The sequence below is a fragment of the Dromiciops gliroides genome, chromosome 2 (assembly GCF_019393635.1).
Source record: "Dromiciops gliroides isolate mDroGli1 chromosome 2, mDroGli1.pri, whole genome shotgun sequence".
Classification (NCBI taxonomy): Eukaryota; Metazoa; Chordata; class Mammalia; order Microbiotheria; family Microbiotheriidae; genus Dromiciops; species Dromiciops gliroides.
In genome coordinates, this window is record NC_057862.1 from 15,877,410 (window position 1) to 15,892,505 (window position 15,096).

At 37.6% G+C, this 15,096-nt stretch overlaps 1 protein-coding gene across 1 annotated transcript in view; it reads right to left on the reverse strand.

The window, feature by feature from the left end:
- The window catches only part of PCDH15 (protocadherin related 15), a 2,141,593-nt gene that overhangs the window by 51,725 nt on the left and 2,074,772 nt on the right, over positions 1-15,096 (reverse strand). Inside the window, exon 31 of the mRNA XM_043982395.1 lies at positions 7,377-7,592. Within this exon, the coding sequence (XP_043838330.1) occupies positions 7,377-7,592 (216 nt within the window). The remainder of the gene's footprint in view (positions 1-7,376; positions 7,593-15,096) is intronic.

Below are 15,096 nucleotides of genomic sequence, written 5' to 3' on the forward strand. Positions count from 1 at the left end.
GTAATATTTTAATCCTATTGTATTTTTTTTGCCTTATGGATGAAAAATGTGCTGCATCAATCGGCATAACTTGGCTTTTCTATATATTCTTTTTTATGTATAAGGTATTTTATTTTTTCCGTTACATGTAAAGATAGTTCTCAACTTTTGTTTATACATGCTTTACAATTTCAGATTTTTCTCCCTCCCTCCCCTCCCTCCTCCCTCCCCTAGACAGCAGGTAATCTGATATAGGTTATATCTATATATCTCTATACATATACATATAGATATAGATATATACACACACATATATATATATATACACACATAATAACATTAATCCTATTTCTGCATTAATCCTGTTACAAGAGAAAAAATCAGAGCAGTGATGCAAAACCTCAAAATAGAAAAAAAAAAAACAACAGCACCCAAAACAAAAGAAATAATATGGTTCAATCAGCATCTATACTCCACAGTTCTTTCTTTCTTTTTTTTTTTCTTGGATTTGGAGATCCTCTTCTATCATGAGTTCTCTGGAACTCTTCTGTACCATTGCATTGGTGAGAAGAATATAGTCCATCACAGTAGGTCAACACTCAATGTTGATGATACTGTGTACAATGTTCTTCTGGTTCTGCTCATCTCACTCATCATCAGCTCACGTAAGACCCTCCAGGTTTCTCTGAACTCTTCCTGCTCATCATTTCTTACAGCACAATAGTATTCCATTGTATTCATATACCACAACTTGTCCAGCCATTCCCCAATTGATGGGCACCCCCTCCACTTCCAATTCCTTGCTACTACATAAAGAGCAGCTATAAATATTTTTGTACATGTGGGTCCCTTTCCCCCCTCCACGATTTCTTTGGGAAAAAGACCTAAAAGTGGAATTGCTGGGTCAAAGGGTATGCACAGCTTTATTGCCCTTTGGGCATAATTCCAAATTGCTCTCCAGAATGGTTGGATCATCTCACAGCTCCACCAACAATGCATTAGTGTTCCAATTTTCCCACAGCCTCTCCAACATTTATTATCTTCCTTTTTTGTCATTTTAGCCAATCTGATAGGTGTCAGGTGGTACCTCAGAGTTGTTTTAATTTGCATCTCTCTAATCATTAGAGATTTAGAGCATTTTTTCATATGGGAATAGATAGCTTTGGTTTCTTCATCAGAAAACTGCCTGTTCATATCCCTTGACCATTTCTCAATTGGGGAATGACTTGGATTCTTATAAATTTGATTTAATTACCTATATATTTTAGAGATGAGGCCTTTATCAGAAGCACTGGCCTCAAAAATTGTTTCCCAGCTTTCTGCCTCCCTTCCAATTTTGGATGCATTGCTTCTGTTTGTACAAAAATTTTTTAATTTAGTATAATCAAAATCATCCATTTTGCATTTTATAATATACTCTATCTCTTGTTTGGTCAAAAACTGTTTTCCTTTCCAAAGATCTGATAGGTACACTATTCCTTTCTCTCCTAATTTACCTATGGTATCACCTCTTATGTCTAAATCATGTATCCACTTTGACCTTATTTTAGTATAAGGTGTAAGATGTTGGTCTATGCCTAATTTCTGCCATACTATCTTCCAGTTTGCCCAGCAGTTTTTGTCAAATACTGAGTTCCTATCCCAGAAGCTGGAGTCTTTGGGTTTATCAAACACTACATTACTAGTGTCATTTACTACTGCATTTCATGAGCCTAGACTATTCCATTGATCTACCACTCTATTTTTTAGCCAGTACCAGATAGTTTTGATGACTGCCGCTTTATAGTAAAGCTCCAGGTTTGGTACCGCTAACCCACCTTCCTGTGAATTTTTTTTCATTATTTCCCTGGATATTCTTGATTTTTTGTTTTTCTAGATGAATTTTGTTATTATTTTTTCTAGCTGTATAAAATAATTTTTAGGTAGTCTGATTGGTATGGCACTGAATAAGTAAATTAATTTAGGCAGTATTGTCATTTTTACTATATTAGCTCTGCCTATCCATGAGCAATTGATATCTTTCCAATTATTTAGATCTGATTTGATTTGTGTGAAGAGTGTTTGGTAGTTGTGTTCATAGAGTTCCTGGGTTTGTCTTGGCAAGTAGACTCCCAAGTATTTTATATTATCTACCATTACTTTAAATGGAATTTCTCTTTCTATCTCTTGCTGCTGGACTTTGTTGGTCATGTATAGAAATGCTGATGATTTATGTGGATTTATTTTATATCCTGCTACTTTGGTAAAGTTGTTAATTGTTTCAAGTAATTTTTGACTTGATTCTCGAGGATTCCTTAAGTATGCCATCATATCATCTGCAAAGAGTGATAGTTTTGTTTCCTCCTTGCCTATTCTAATTCCTTTAATTCCTTTCTCTTCTCTGATTGCTAAAGCTAACATTTCTAGGACAATATTAAATAATAGGGGTGATAATGGACATTCCTGTTTCACCCCTGATCTTATTGGGAAGGCCTCTAATTTATCTCCCTTGCATATAATACTTGCTGATGGCTTTAGGTAGATACTGTTTATTATTCTAAGGAAAGCTCCCCCTATTGCTAAACTCTCTAGTGTTTTTATTAGGAATGGCTGCTGTACTTTGTCAAAAGCTTTCTCTTCATCTATTGAGATAATCATATGATTTTGGTTGGTTTTCTTATTGATGGGGCTGATTATGTTAATAGTTTTCCTAATGTTGAACCAGCCCTGCATTCCTGGTATAAATCCCACCTGGTCATAGTGTATTATCCTGGTGATCACTTGCTGTAATCTCCTTGCTAATATCTTATTTAATATTTTAGCATCAATATTCATTAGGGAAATTGGTCTATAATTTTCTTTCTCTGTGTTTGCTTTGCCTGGTTTTGGTATCACCACCATATTTGTGTCATAAAACCAATTTGGTAGAACTCCTTCTTCACCTATTTTTCCAAATAATTTGTATAATATTGGAATTAATTGTTCTTTAAATGTTTGGTAAAATTCACCCGTAAACCCATCTGGCCCTGGGGACTTTTTCTTAGGGAGTTCATTAATGGCTTGTTCAATTTCTTTTTCTAATATGGGTTATTTAAGGATTTTATTTCCTCTTCAGTTAACCTGGGCAGTTTGTATTTTTGTAAATATTCATCCATTTCATTTAGATTGTCAAATTTATTGGCATACAGTTGGGCCAAATATTTCCTAATTATTGCTTTAATTTCCACTTCCCTTTTAATTTTTGATACTGGTAATTTGGTTTTCTTCTTTCTTTTTTTAAATCAAATTAACCAATATTTTATCTATTTTATTGGTTTTTTCATAAAACCAGCTCTTAGTTTTATTGATTAATTCTATGGTTTTTTGCTTTCAATCTTATTAATTTCTCCTTTAATTTTCAGGATCTCTAATTTAGTGTCTAATTGGGGATTTCTAATTTGTTCTTTTTCTAGCTTTTTAAGTTGCATGCCCAATTCATTAATCTCCTCTTTCTCTTTCTTATTCATGTAAGCATTTAGAGCTATAAATTTTCCCCTAAGCACTGCTTTGGCTGCATCCCATAGATTTTGGTATGTTGTCTCATTATTGTCATTCTCTTGGATAAAGTTATTGATTGTTTCTATGATTTCTTGTTTGGCCCATTCATTCTTTAGAATGAAATTATTTAGTTTCCAATTGATTTTCATTCTACTTTTCCCTGGCTCTTTCTTACATGTAATTTTTATTGCATCATGATCTGAGAAGGATGAATTTACTATTTCTGCCTTTCTACATTTGACTATGATATTTTTGTGCCCTAATACATGGTCAATTTTTGAAAATGTGCCATGTACTGCTGAGAAAATGGTATATTCCTTTCTATCCCCATTCAATTTTCTCCAGACATCTATCATGTCTAACTTTTCTAGTAATCTATTCACCTCTTTCACTTCTTTCTTATTTATTTTTTGGCTAGATTTCTCTAATTCTGAGAGGGGGAGTTTCAGATCCCCCACTAGTATAGTATTACTGTATAATTCCTCTTGTAACTCATTTAACTTCTCCTCTAAGAACTTGGATGCTATAACAATTGGCGCATACATATTTAACATTGATATTACTTCATTATCTATAGTACCTTTAAGTAAGATGTAATTTCCTTCCTTATCTCTTTTAATGAGATCTATTTTTGCCTGCACTTTGTCTGAGATAAGGATTGCTACCCCTGCCTTTTTTACTTTAGCTGAGGCATAATATATTCTGCTCCAGCCTTTTACCTTTACTCTGTGTGTATCTCTCTGCTTCAAATGTGTTTCTTGTAAACAGCATATTGTAGGGTTCTGGTTTTTAATCCACTCTGCAATTCGCTTCCGTTTTACAGCAGAGTTCATCCTATTCACATTCACAGTTATTATTACTGACTGTCTATTCCCCTCCATTCTATTTACCCCCTTTGTACTTTTCCCCCCTTCTTTCACCCTATTCCTCCTCACCGATGTTTTACTTCTTACCCTGCCTCCCCCAACCTGCCCTCCCTTTTTATCACCCCCCTCTCTTTTCTTTACCCTTTTCTCCCTTGCTTTTGTCCTCCCTTCTATCAGTCCCCCCTTTCCCTTCCACTTTTGTTTCCCTAAAGAATGAGTTAAGTTTCTTTATCCCAATGAACATATATGTTATTCCCTCTTTGAGTCAAATCTAATGAGAATAGGGTTGAAACAATGTTCCCCCCTCCTTTCTTTCCCTCTATTGTAATAGGTTTTTTCCACCTCTTCATATGATATAATTCATCCCATTCCACCTCCCCTTTCCTCTCCTCCCCATAGACTCCCTTTTTTACCCCTTAATTCTTTTGTATCATCACATCAAAGACAATTTATATTTATACCCTCTCTATAAAGTCCTTCTCTCTGCCCAAATACATTTACAGTTCTTAAGGGTTATGAGTATTATCTTCCCATGTAGGGATATAAACAGTTCAACCTAATAGGGTAACTTTTTTTTTCCCCTCTGTTTACCTTTTTAAACTTCTCTTGAGTCTTGTATGTTGAGATCAAATTTTCTATTCAGTTCTGGTCTTTTCACCAGGAAAGATTGAAAGTCCCCAATGTCATTAAATGTCCATCTTTTCCCCTGAAAGAAAATGCACATTTTTGCTGGGTAATAGATTCTTGGCTGCAATCCAAGCTCCTTTGCCTTCCGGAATATCATATTCCAAGCCTTGCGGTCCTTTAATGTTGAAGCTGCCAGGTCCTGAGCAATCCTGACTGTGGCTCCATGATATTTAAATTGCTTCTTTCTGGCTGCTTGGAGTATTTTCTCCTTCACCTGATAATTCTGGAATTTGGCTACAATATTCCTTGGAGTTTTCCTTTTGGGGTCTCTTTCAGGAGGTGATCGGTGGATTCTTTCAATGATGATTTTATCCTCTGATTCTATGATATCAGGGCAGTTCTCCTTAATAATTTCCTGGAATATGGTGTCTAGATTCTTTTTCTGGTCATGGCTTTCAGGCAGTCCAATGATTCTCAAATTGTCTCTCCTCAATCTGTTTTCCAGATCAGTTGTCTTTCAGATGAGGTATTTCACATTTTCTTCTATTTTTTCATTTTTTTTATTCTGCTTGACTGATTCCTGGTGTCTCATGGATTCCTTATCTTCCAACTCTCCCACTTTAATTTTTAAGGCATTGTTTCCTTCAGTGAGAGTATGCACCTTTTTTTCCATTTGGCTAAGTGAATTTTTTAAGGTATTGTTTTCTTCAGTGAGATTATGCAGCTTTTTTTCCATTTGGCCAAATGAATTTTTTAAGGCTTTGTTTTCTTCAGCTTCCTTTTCCAAGCTGCTGATTCTTTTTTCATAGTTTTCTTGTTTTGCTTTCATTTCTCTCCCCATTTTTTCTTCTACCTCTTGCAATTGATTTTTAAAATCCTTTTTGAGCTCTTCCAGGAAGGCTTTTTGTTCTTGCGACCAATTCACCTTCCCTTGTGAGGCTTCAGATGTAGACAATTTGAGGCTATTGTCCTCATCTGAGTTTGTGTTGGCTTCTTCCCTATTGATACAGAAGCTCTCAATGGAGAGGGCTCTTTTTTGCTTCTTACTCATTATTGCAGCTTATTTATTTATTCTTTAAGTTGAGGTCTGCTCTGGGGGCAACAGGGTCCCTGTTTTGGGCTTCTTGTGCAGGTGTATAGGTGCTGTGTGACCGGGCTTTTACTCTGAGGCCTTTATGGTGTGTGGAGATGCCCCGCCCTGCACTTCCTGTCTGATTGTGCTCGGCCAGCCAGGACCCTGGCGTCTGTTCCCACCTGACCCGTTCGTGGCCCTCTCGGCCGGTGCAGGTAGGTTTTTCCACTGTCCTTCTTGGCCACCAGATTTTTGAACCAGGTTCCGGGAGCCTCAGTTGTTCGGCTGTGGCCCGCAGCTCCTGCTGACTTGCCCCGACCCCCTAGGCGCTGGGTTGCTGCCCTGCGCTGGGCCTCCCTTTTGCCCGAGTCAGACCGACCTTTTCCTGAAGTCTTCTAAATTGTCTCTGCTTGGAGGACTGTGTCTCTCTGTCTCTTTGCAGGTCCTGTAGTTTCAGAATCCGTCTAGGGGCTTGATTTAATGTTCGTTTTGAGGGAACAGAAGGAGAGCTCAGGCAGCTTGTTGCTTCCTCTCCGCCATCTTGGCTCCGCTCTATATATTCTTTAATTCCATTTCTTCTAGTTTCCATTCTTTCTACTTCACAGTCTGTCTCATGTAGCTTTTCTAGGCTTATCATGCATTACTCCCCTTCACACTTTCTATAGTTGAACTAATCTTAGCTTCCTGCTATTCAGAACACATCCATTTTATTGTATATCTCTCTACCTTTGAACCATGATTCACTGATAATTATAAAACAATAATAGTCACTTCCTCAAATCACTTAGTGAAAGCAAGGAGAATCTCCCACATTTTGGCTAGGCACTGTGGTGGATCTCAATCCTTGGAAGGAACATGGACATCACTGAGGTGAAAGATTCATTCATTGTCTTGAAGGAGTATAGGTGTGATTCCCTTTGTTTTAATTTTTGCTACCAAACTATAGAGAAATCCATTTGCATTTTAACTCACCAGTAAATTAAATATTAAAAACATGATCTCACCCATGAAAGGAAATAACACAAATTGAGACAAACCCCCCCAAAAGAACAAGGTCCCATAAAAAGAAAATAACAAAGGAGGCTGTATTGTCAAAATGGCTCCAAGCAGAGCTTTTCAAGTTCTTGATTGAAGGCAGAATCACTTTGAGGGTTTCTTAAGGTTTTATTAGCCATTCTTGATCTCTTGCTTGAACCGAGATGTTTCCATTGCTATTTCTCCATGTTTTATCCTTCTTAGCCTGTGGGCCATATCCACTCCCCTGTCTCACAGAGCCTTCCTCAACCTTAATTTCTCTAAATATCCTCTCCACTTACCAGGACATTAGCTTTCCCACTTAGTCCTTTCCCATAATCATCCGTTGCGACGACCTGGAACTTGAAGTAGGACCTTCTCATGTTTTTGAACAGCATGGCAGTTTTTATGAGACCTGTATACGTCTCCACAACAAATCCTTCCTTTCCCTCTTTAATTGGAGGTATGATCAGCCTGTAGGCCATGGCACTGTAATTACCAGTGTCTTTATCAGTTGCCTAAGAAGAAAAACAGAAGAAAAACAAAATATGAAGAAAAATAATCTTTATCTTTTGGATAAAGTTCCTTTAATGAAGAAGTATATAGGATAGTATTCTCAGAATCAGAAGGCTTTGCTTTGAATCTGGACTCTCTCACTTATGTAATTGTGTGAAGCTACGCAGGTGATTCAATTCAATAAGCTTAAGTGTCTTGCCTGTGCAGATGGGAAGCTGCAATCATCGCCAGAGGCCTGACTTCAGTTCATTTGCTGGACCTCACTTTCCACCTTTGTAAAGTGATGTTTGTCCTAGAGGGCTTCTGAGGTCCCTTACAATTCTATGTAATTGATCATATCCTTTTGCTTATTGAATAAAAGCCACACTACCTTTGCATCTTCTAGGTAATACTCAATAATAAAATGTTTTGTGATTTGGGAAATTTACATTTCTTTTTTTTTATGAACTTGACATACATTAACAAACATAAATGTTCCCTTAAGTAAAGAACAGAAAAAAGAGAGTTCCATAAGATAGCAGGAAACTCTACTGTGGAAAAGTTTTTTAAAAGTATATTAAGCAGGGGGGGCAGCTAGGTGGTGCAGTGGATAAAGCACTGGCCCTGGATTCAGGAGTACCTGAGTTCAAATCCAGCCTCAGAAACTTGACACCTACTAGCTGTGTAACCCTGGACAAGTCACTTAACCCCCATTGCCCTGCAAAACAAAACAAAACAAAACAAAAAAGTATATTATGGGGCAGCTAGGTGGCGCAGTGGATAGAGCACTGGCCCTGAATTCAGGAGTACCTGAGTCCAAATCTGGCCTTAGACCCTTGACACTTACTAGCTGTGTGACCCTGGGCAAGTCACTTAAACCCAATTGCCTCACAAAAAAAGTATATAAAAAAAGGGGAAGCTAGGTTGCACAGTGGATAGAGCACTGGCCCTGGATTCAGGAGGTCCTGAGTTCAAATCCAGCCTCGGACACTTGACACTTACTAGCTGTGTGACACTGGGCAAGTCACTTAACCCTCATTGCCCCAGCCCCCCCAAAAAAGTATATTAAAGTTGAGGTGGCTCAGTGGATAAAGCAAAGGCCTTAGATTCAGGAGGACCTGAGTGACCCTGGGCAAGTCATTTAACCCTCATTGCCCCACCAAAAAAAACCCAATAAGAACAATGGTTAAGAAAAAAAGTATATTAAGGTTAACACTAAAGCATGTTGCCCTGCTTGTGTGTCCCCTACTAAACTTCTCTGAGTAACTTTTGAATGTTTCATTGATAATCATGTCTTTCTTTTTGTGCTTTACAATGTATAAAGGATATATCCCTCACCAATCTTGGGAGTAGGAAGTGCAAGGTTATTGCACTCTCCCCCCCCCCCCCATTGTGTGGCCTAGAAATGCTAAGTCACCTCAGGTGATACAGCTGTTAAATGACGAGTTGGAACTTGAAACACTTCTTATGATTCCAAATTCATCATTTTTTTCCATTGCCTGCCTCTTGCAATCTTTCTGAATCTTATTTTTACCTGTCTATTTATCTCTTTAATTATGTACTTACTTTCAGATTGGACCTGCAATTTTGTTGGCATAGGGAAAAGAAAGTCTCTTTACTGTTGCAGGTTAATGCCTAGATAATGTATATATTTGGTTGTTTACATGGTGATTAAACCAATGAGTTTTCAGCTGATTCAGTTATATGCACCGTCTCCTCTGACAAACTGGTTCTGATTGATTACAGGAACAAAAGATCCATATTGGCTATTCTTCATTCCATTGGTCTCTGTGAAATAGATATGGGTTGTGGCATGTGTGTGTGTGTGTGTGTGTGTGTGTGTGTGTGTGTGTGTGTGTGTGTGTGTGTGTGAGCACGACATCTGAGACCCAGATAATAACCGGTCCTAAACATACCTGGCTGAAATATCACCCTGCAACACCCAAATTTATCATCCCACAATTTCTCTGAAGACTTTCATGAAAAGATAGTTCCCCATCCCCCAAACAGCCCTGTTTTAGCTTTTCTTAGCACTGATTATTTAATAAGCTTCTCCTTGCATTAATCCCAAATCTGTTTTTTTGTAAATTCTTCATATTGCCTGTACATCTATCTTATGGGACCAAGTAGAATAAGTCTTTTTTGACTGATAACCATTCAAATACATGAAGAGAACTCTCATGGTCCTCCCATGTCTTCTCCAGAGGGAACATCTCCAGTTCTTTCAACCATTCCTCATGTGACCTGCACCAAAGGCATGTTCTTGGTTGCCACCCTGAACTGGGAAACTGGATGGGGAGGGATATGCTAATGCAGGAATGTGTTTGTTTGGCTCTCTATATCTGTAATGGGCTTTATTTTTCTTACTTCCTCAATGGGTTGGGGTGGGGGAGGGTGAAAGGAGAAATTCTGAAAATTAAAAAAATGAATGAATTTAAACCCCAGCAATTATATAGTTATTTTAAATTAAATTATTATTATTATTGTTATTGTTATTGTTATTATTATTATTATTTTGCGGGGCAATGAGGTTGTAAATGACTTGCCCAGGGTCACACAGCTAGTAAGTGTCAAGTGTCTGAGGCCAGATTTGAACTTAGGTCCTTCTGAATCCAGGGCTGGTGCTTTTTCCACTGCACCACCTAGCTGCCCCTATATATGTATTTTAAAAAATAATCTTCACGTCGATTAGCTTTATGCCAGCTTCCTTCTTCCATAAGACATTTGTTCAAAGTGTCCCTGAGAGTGGAGGTGGAAAGAGTGCTGCTATACCTGATGGTTAATGAGATGCATGATTGTGGACAAGTCAATTTACCTTTATGATACTCAGGCATCTCCTAGAGCTTGCAAGGTAGAGACAGGTCATGATCAGCACTAGTTCAGAGAATTCTCATGATAATGAAATTGGCATTTATAATTAGGGTTTGAATGAGATAGTTTCAAAGATTCCTCCTAGCTCCAAATATAGGATGCTATGATTCACATTTTATAGCTAGGAGACTGTGGCTCAGCATGGTTAAAACAGCTATCAAAATTTTAGAAAGGGGATTAGAAGTCTCTATATATTCCAAGGCCAGTGCTCTTTCCATTGCTTCACAATGCCTCTCCAGGATAATATCATGCAACAGATATCCAGCACTGCTCCTTCACTGCATTTGATTAGGGAGAAACAATGTAAACTACAGTCCTGCCTCGAATCCACAACTCATATTATCAGCACCAAAGGGGACAGAATAGTCTCATTATTGTTTTAAAATCTTTATATGTGAAATGCTAAATGAAATGCATTTACATTCAGATTTTAGCTATTAAGACTTTTTTCCTATATTCTAATGAGCAAACATGAAGCCATCTCTATATTTGTTTAGAAATTGCCTCCAATCTTTGTACTTCTGATGATCATAGATGGCTTCTGGGAAATCATCCGTAATGGTCCAGGTGAAATCCCAGAGAATATATGCAATCAAAGTATGAAGACTCAAGCGAGTTACTCAAACAGCTAAAGTCAGAGGCTTATTAAGTTGCATTTGTTTGGATATTTTGAACTGATTCACTTTAATTTTTCAAAAAGTAACTCAACCTCCCAGAATGCTAAACTTAGCAGGGAAATTAGAGGCCATCTAGCTCATAAGAGGAGGCTGAAGATCAGAGAGGAAAAGTGACTTGCCCCAAATCATGAATCATAAATTTCCAAATGCAAGGCACTTTAGAAGTGAACTGTCCCAATTCTTTCACTTTACAGAAGAGGAGACTGAAGTCCAGAGAAGGCATAGGATTTACCCAGTGTCACTTTTTTTTTTTTTTTTTTTTTTTTTTTGGTGAGGCAATTGGGGTTAAGCCAGGGTCATACAGCTGGTAAGTGTCAAGTGTCTGAGGCCGGATTTGAACTCAGGTCCTCCTGGCTCCAGGGCCGGTGCTCTATCCACTGTGCCACCTAGCTGCCCTGAGTGTCAGATATCTTATACTTAGAGTTGGAGGCAAACATGGAGACCATTTAATCCAATATCCTTGTTATACAGATGGGAAAACTGAGATTCAGAGATAAGAAAAGACAGTGTCATAGATCTTAGGTTCAGCACTGGCACAGAGGTAATCCAAATTAATTTATTCATTTCCCAGATAGGGATATGGAGGGAAAAGTCATTTGCCCACAATTTCAATTTGAATCTGGGTCTTCCACATCCAATAACTTTCCCATTGTCTAAGTCTCCTTATTTATCCTATTCTTTATGACCCTCACAATTGCTGCTTTTATATCTTTAGATTTTTTTAAAAATTAAAATCAGGTCAGTAGCTTTATTTAGCATGAGTCTCCTGAAATGATGACATCTTGTAAACATATACTAGGACGCAGGATGAGTCATTTTTATACAGAAACTTCAAGCTTTTTCTTCATATTTTTTTCAGTGCCTTTTTATTCTGCCATCAAAGAACATAAATTTACAAATAAAAATTCATACGCCTACCAGTCATATACAGTAGAGTCATGCACAATTAAAAATGGAAGGCTTCCTTTCTCCCATGAATTATAAGTAGTTCTGTTTTAAATATGCACATATTCCTCCTTAGGTAAGAGCTCTGAGATGGAAGTTTTGAATCTCATTTAAAATCTATGAAGCAAGACTCATCAATGTCCAGCTTTGTCTTGTCTTGGCATCAGGATATATATTTCTTTTAATGTAATTTTGATTTTAAAGTACTTAAGGGGTGCTGTAGGTTTGGGAAGATTTTCTAGACCTACAGAGGACTAGAATCAGGGAATTCTGAATATGTCTGGGATGCATCATCTCTCTACCGTTAGGCAACTGGATTCCCTTTTGCCACTTACTATCTCTGTAACCTTGGGCAAATCCTGCCTCAGTTTACTCAACAATAAAATGAGGGATTTGGCCTAGATGACCTTTAATATCCTTCTGAAATTTAAATCTATGAGCCGAGTTGCTATAAAATCCCTCCTGACTAGTTCAACTTTCTCATTTTATACCTGAGAAAAGAATAGGAAATGAACTTGAACTCATAATTTGCACATTTCAACCCAGGAATCAGGCCCCCTATTTCATAGGCCCTTGCTCTTGTCACTACTGCTACTTAATTGTTATTTTATATATTTATTTATTTTGCTGGACAATGGAGGTTAAGTTACTTGCCCAGGGTCACACAGCTAGTAAGTGTCAAGTGTCTGAGGCCAGTTTTGAACACAGGTACTCCTGAATCCAGGGCTGGCACTTTAACCACTGTGCTACCTAGCTGCCCCCCTTAATTGTTATTTTTTAAAAAAACAGACTTTTAATTCTTTTTACTACTTTTTTTGGATTTGGCTTAACAAAATTAATCATAGCAAGCATGTCTTTAGAACTTTAAGGTTTGCAAAGGGCTATGATCACACAATTACTACTATTACTACTACTACTACTACTACTACTACTACTACTACTACTACTACTACAACAACAACCCTGGGAGGTAAACACAATCATTTTCCTCATTTTATGAATGAGGAAACTGAAGCAGATAGATGTTAAATGACTTGTCCAGGGTCATGCAGCTAGCAAGTGTTTAAGGAAGGATTTGAATACAGTTCTTCCTGACTCCATGACCCATGCTCTTCACACTTCACTACCTAGCTACGCAAGCATTTTATTGTGCCTATTAAGTGTCAGGCATTGCTCGAAGCTCTGGGAATAAAAAGACAAGTATGCCCTAAAGTAGTTTACATTATATCACATTATTTTCTTTTACTTCTGACACTTGGTGTAAGACCTGTGTTAAAGCCCATCATCTTTCTTCACCTCAGTTTCCTCATGTACAAAATGGTGATATTCATAATACAGTACCCATCTTGTAGGGTTGGCTTGAGACTCAGATGAGGTATTGTATACCAAGGGTTTTGCAAAATTCAGAATTCTATATAAATGCCAGTTATCATTATTATTGCCAAGGGCAGCACATTAGCATAACACCATATAGTTAGCAATATAATTATGTGGTTTATGAATTTTAAATGAAAAACTTTTAATGGGGGGAATATCACAGAGAAGAGTAGAATCTCCAGTTATACCTACATCAAATGATCAGGAAGGAACAATGGTAGTTTGTTCCTTTTGTGATGTTATGTCATGATGCTGAATGTCTCAAAGTCATGGAAGACTGAGGTCTTTAATAGTGAAAATTAAAGGTCATCAGGGAGGAAAATCAAAGCATGTGGGCATGCAACCTATAACCCATTACTGACCAAAATGTGGAAGGTGTCAGAGGATATCATCAGTACTATGTGGGGAAAGAAAATGAAACGGGCTTATCGCATGGCAAGAGAAAGGGAAAAATGATGACCACCCCATATAGTCCACTGCTATCTAGGCCATGACAAAAGTCTTACAGCAGAGATTGTTAATATTTTTAGCATGTATGTTGTGGACAGCTTCTTAGGAACTCAGTCTGGTGAAGTCTGTGGGCCCCTTTTTGAAATAATGTGCTGAAATTCATTAGAAAACAGGATTGAAAAAGAAACCTATTTTATTAAAAAACAGTTAAAAAATATCAACACAAATGTTAATGTATCCCAGATGAAGATCCCATATTCTAGAGAAAGGAGATATTGAGTATATTGAGTGGAGCCTCTGTAGAGTTTCTGGGAGGTTCAAGAAAAGTGTACAAGTGGATTGTCATAGAATGGCTTACAACCAGCATCCTTGGTGAAATTGCCCAAACTAGGAGATCACAGATGTGTCAAACATCAGAGTAAAGGATCAGGGAAAAATATATCATTTATTTGATGTTCTGAACTTTGTTTTCTCAGATTATGAGAGGTCATGTTTATGGATCAAATTCTTGAGTAAGGAAGAACCCACTAAATCCGTACTCATTTAAAAAAGTGATCTTGGAAGTGTGGGTACTCCCCCTAATGAATGGCCTGTTTGAAATCCCACCAGGTCTGAGATGCCTGTCTTTATGAGTTATTGTGATCAGTAAAGAAAAAATCACCTTCTGTCGATGAACACTTAGTACCTTACTTAGTTAATCTAGCCCTCAAAGGACAACCTCATGATATAACCCTGGGAACATTCTCAATGTCTTTTTGGCCTGGCTAAACCTGCTAGAGATTATTCTTCATTGGACTAGACTTGAGTAATCAGAATCACCTCTAGGCCACAATTAGATCTAAAAGGAGGACTTTAGTAGAAGTTTGAAAGCAAAATAAAGTCAAAGTTAGATTGTGGTTTATGTTTTAAGATATGCAGAAAAAATTCCCAATCTCTGTTGACTGATTCCATCCAAGGCATGATTTTCAATATTTCCCACCTCCCCTCAGTGATGAACTTATGAGAGAGTTTCATAAATAAGGCCAGATTGTCAGATTTAGAGTTTGGAAGTAAATTGGTGGGCACTGAGTCAAAATTCTTAACTTTGACAGATGTGGAAACTGAGGCTCAATGTTATGTAGTTAGTAGGAGAGGTAGAATTTGATTCCAAGTCTTCCTAACTCAAAGTTCAGTACTTTATCAGCTATAACATTCACCAGCTGTAACA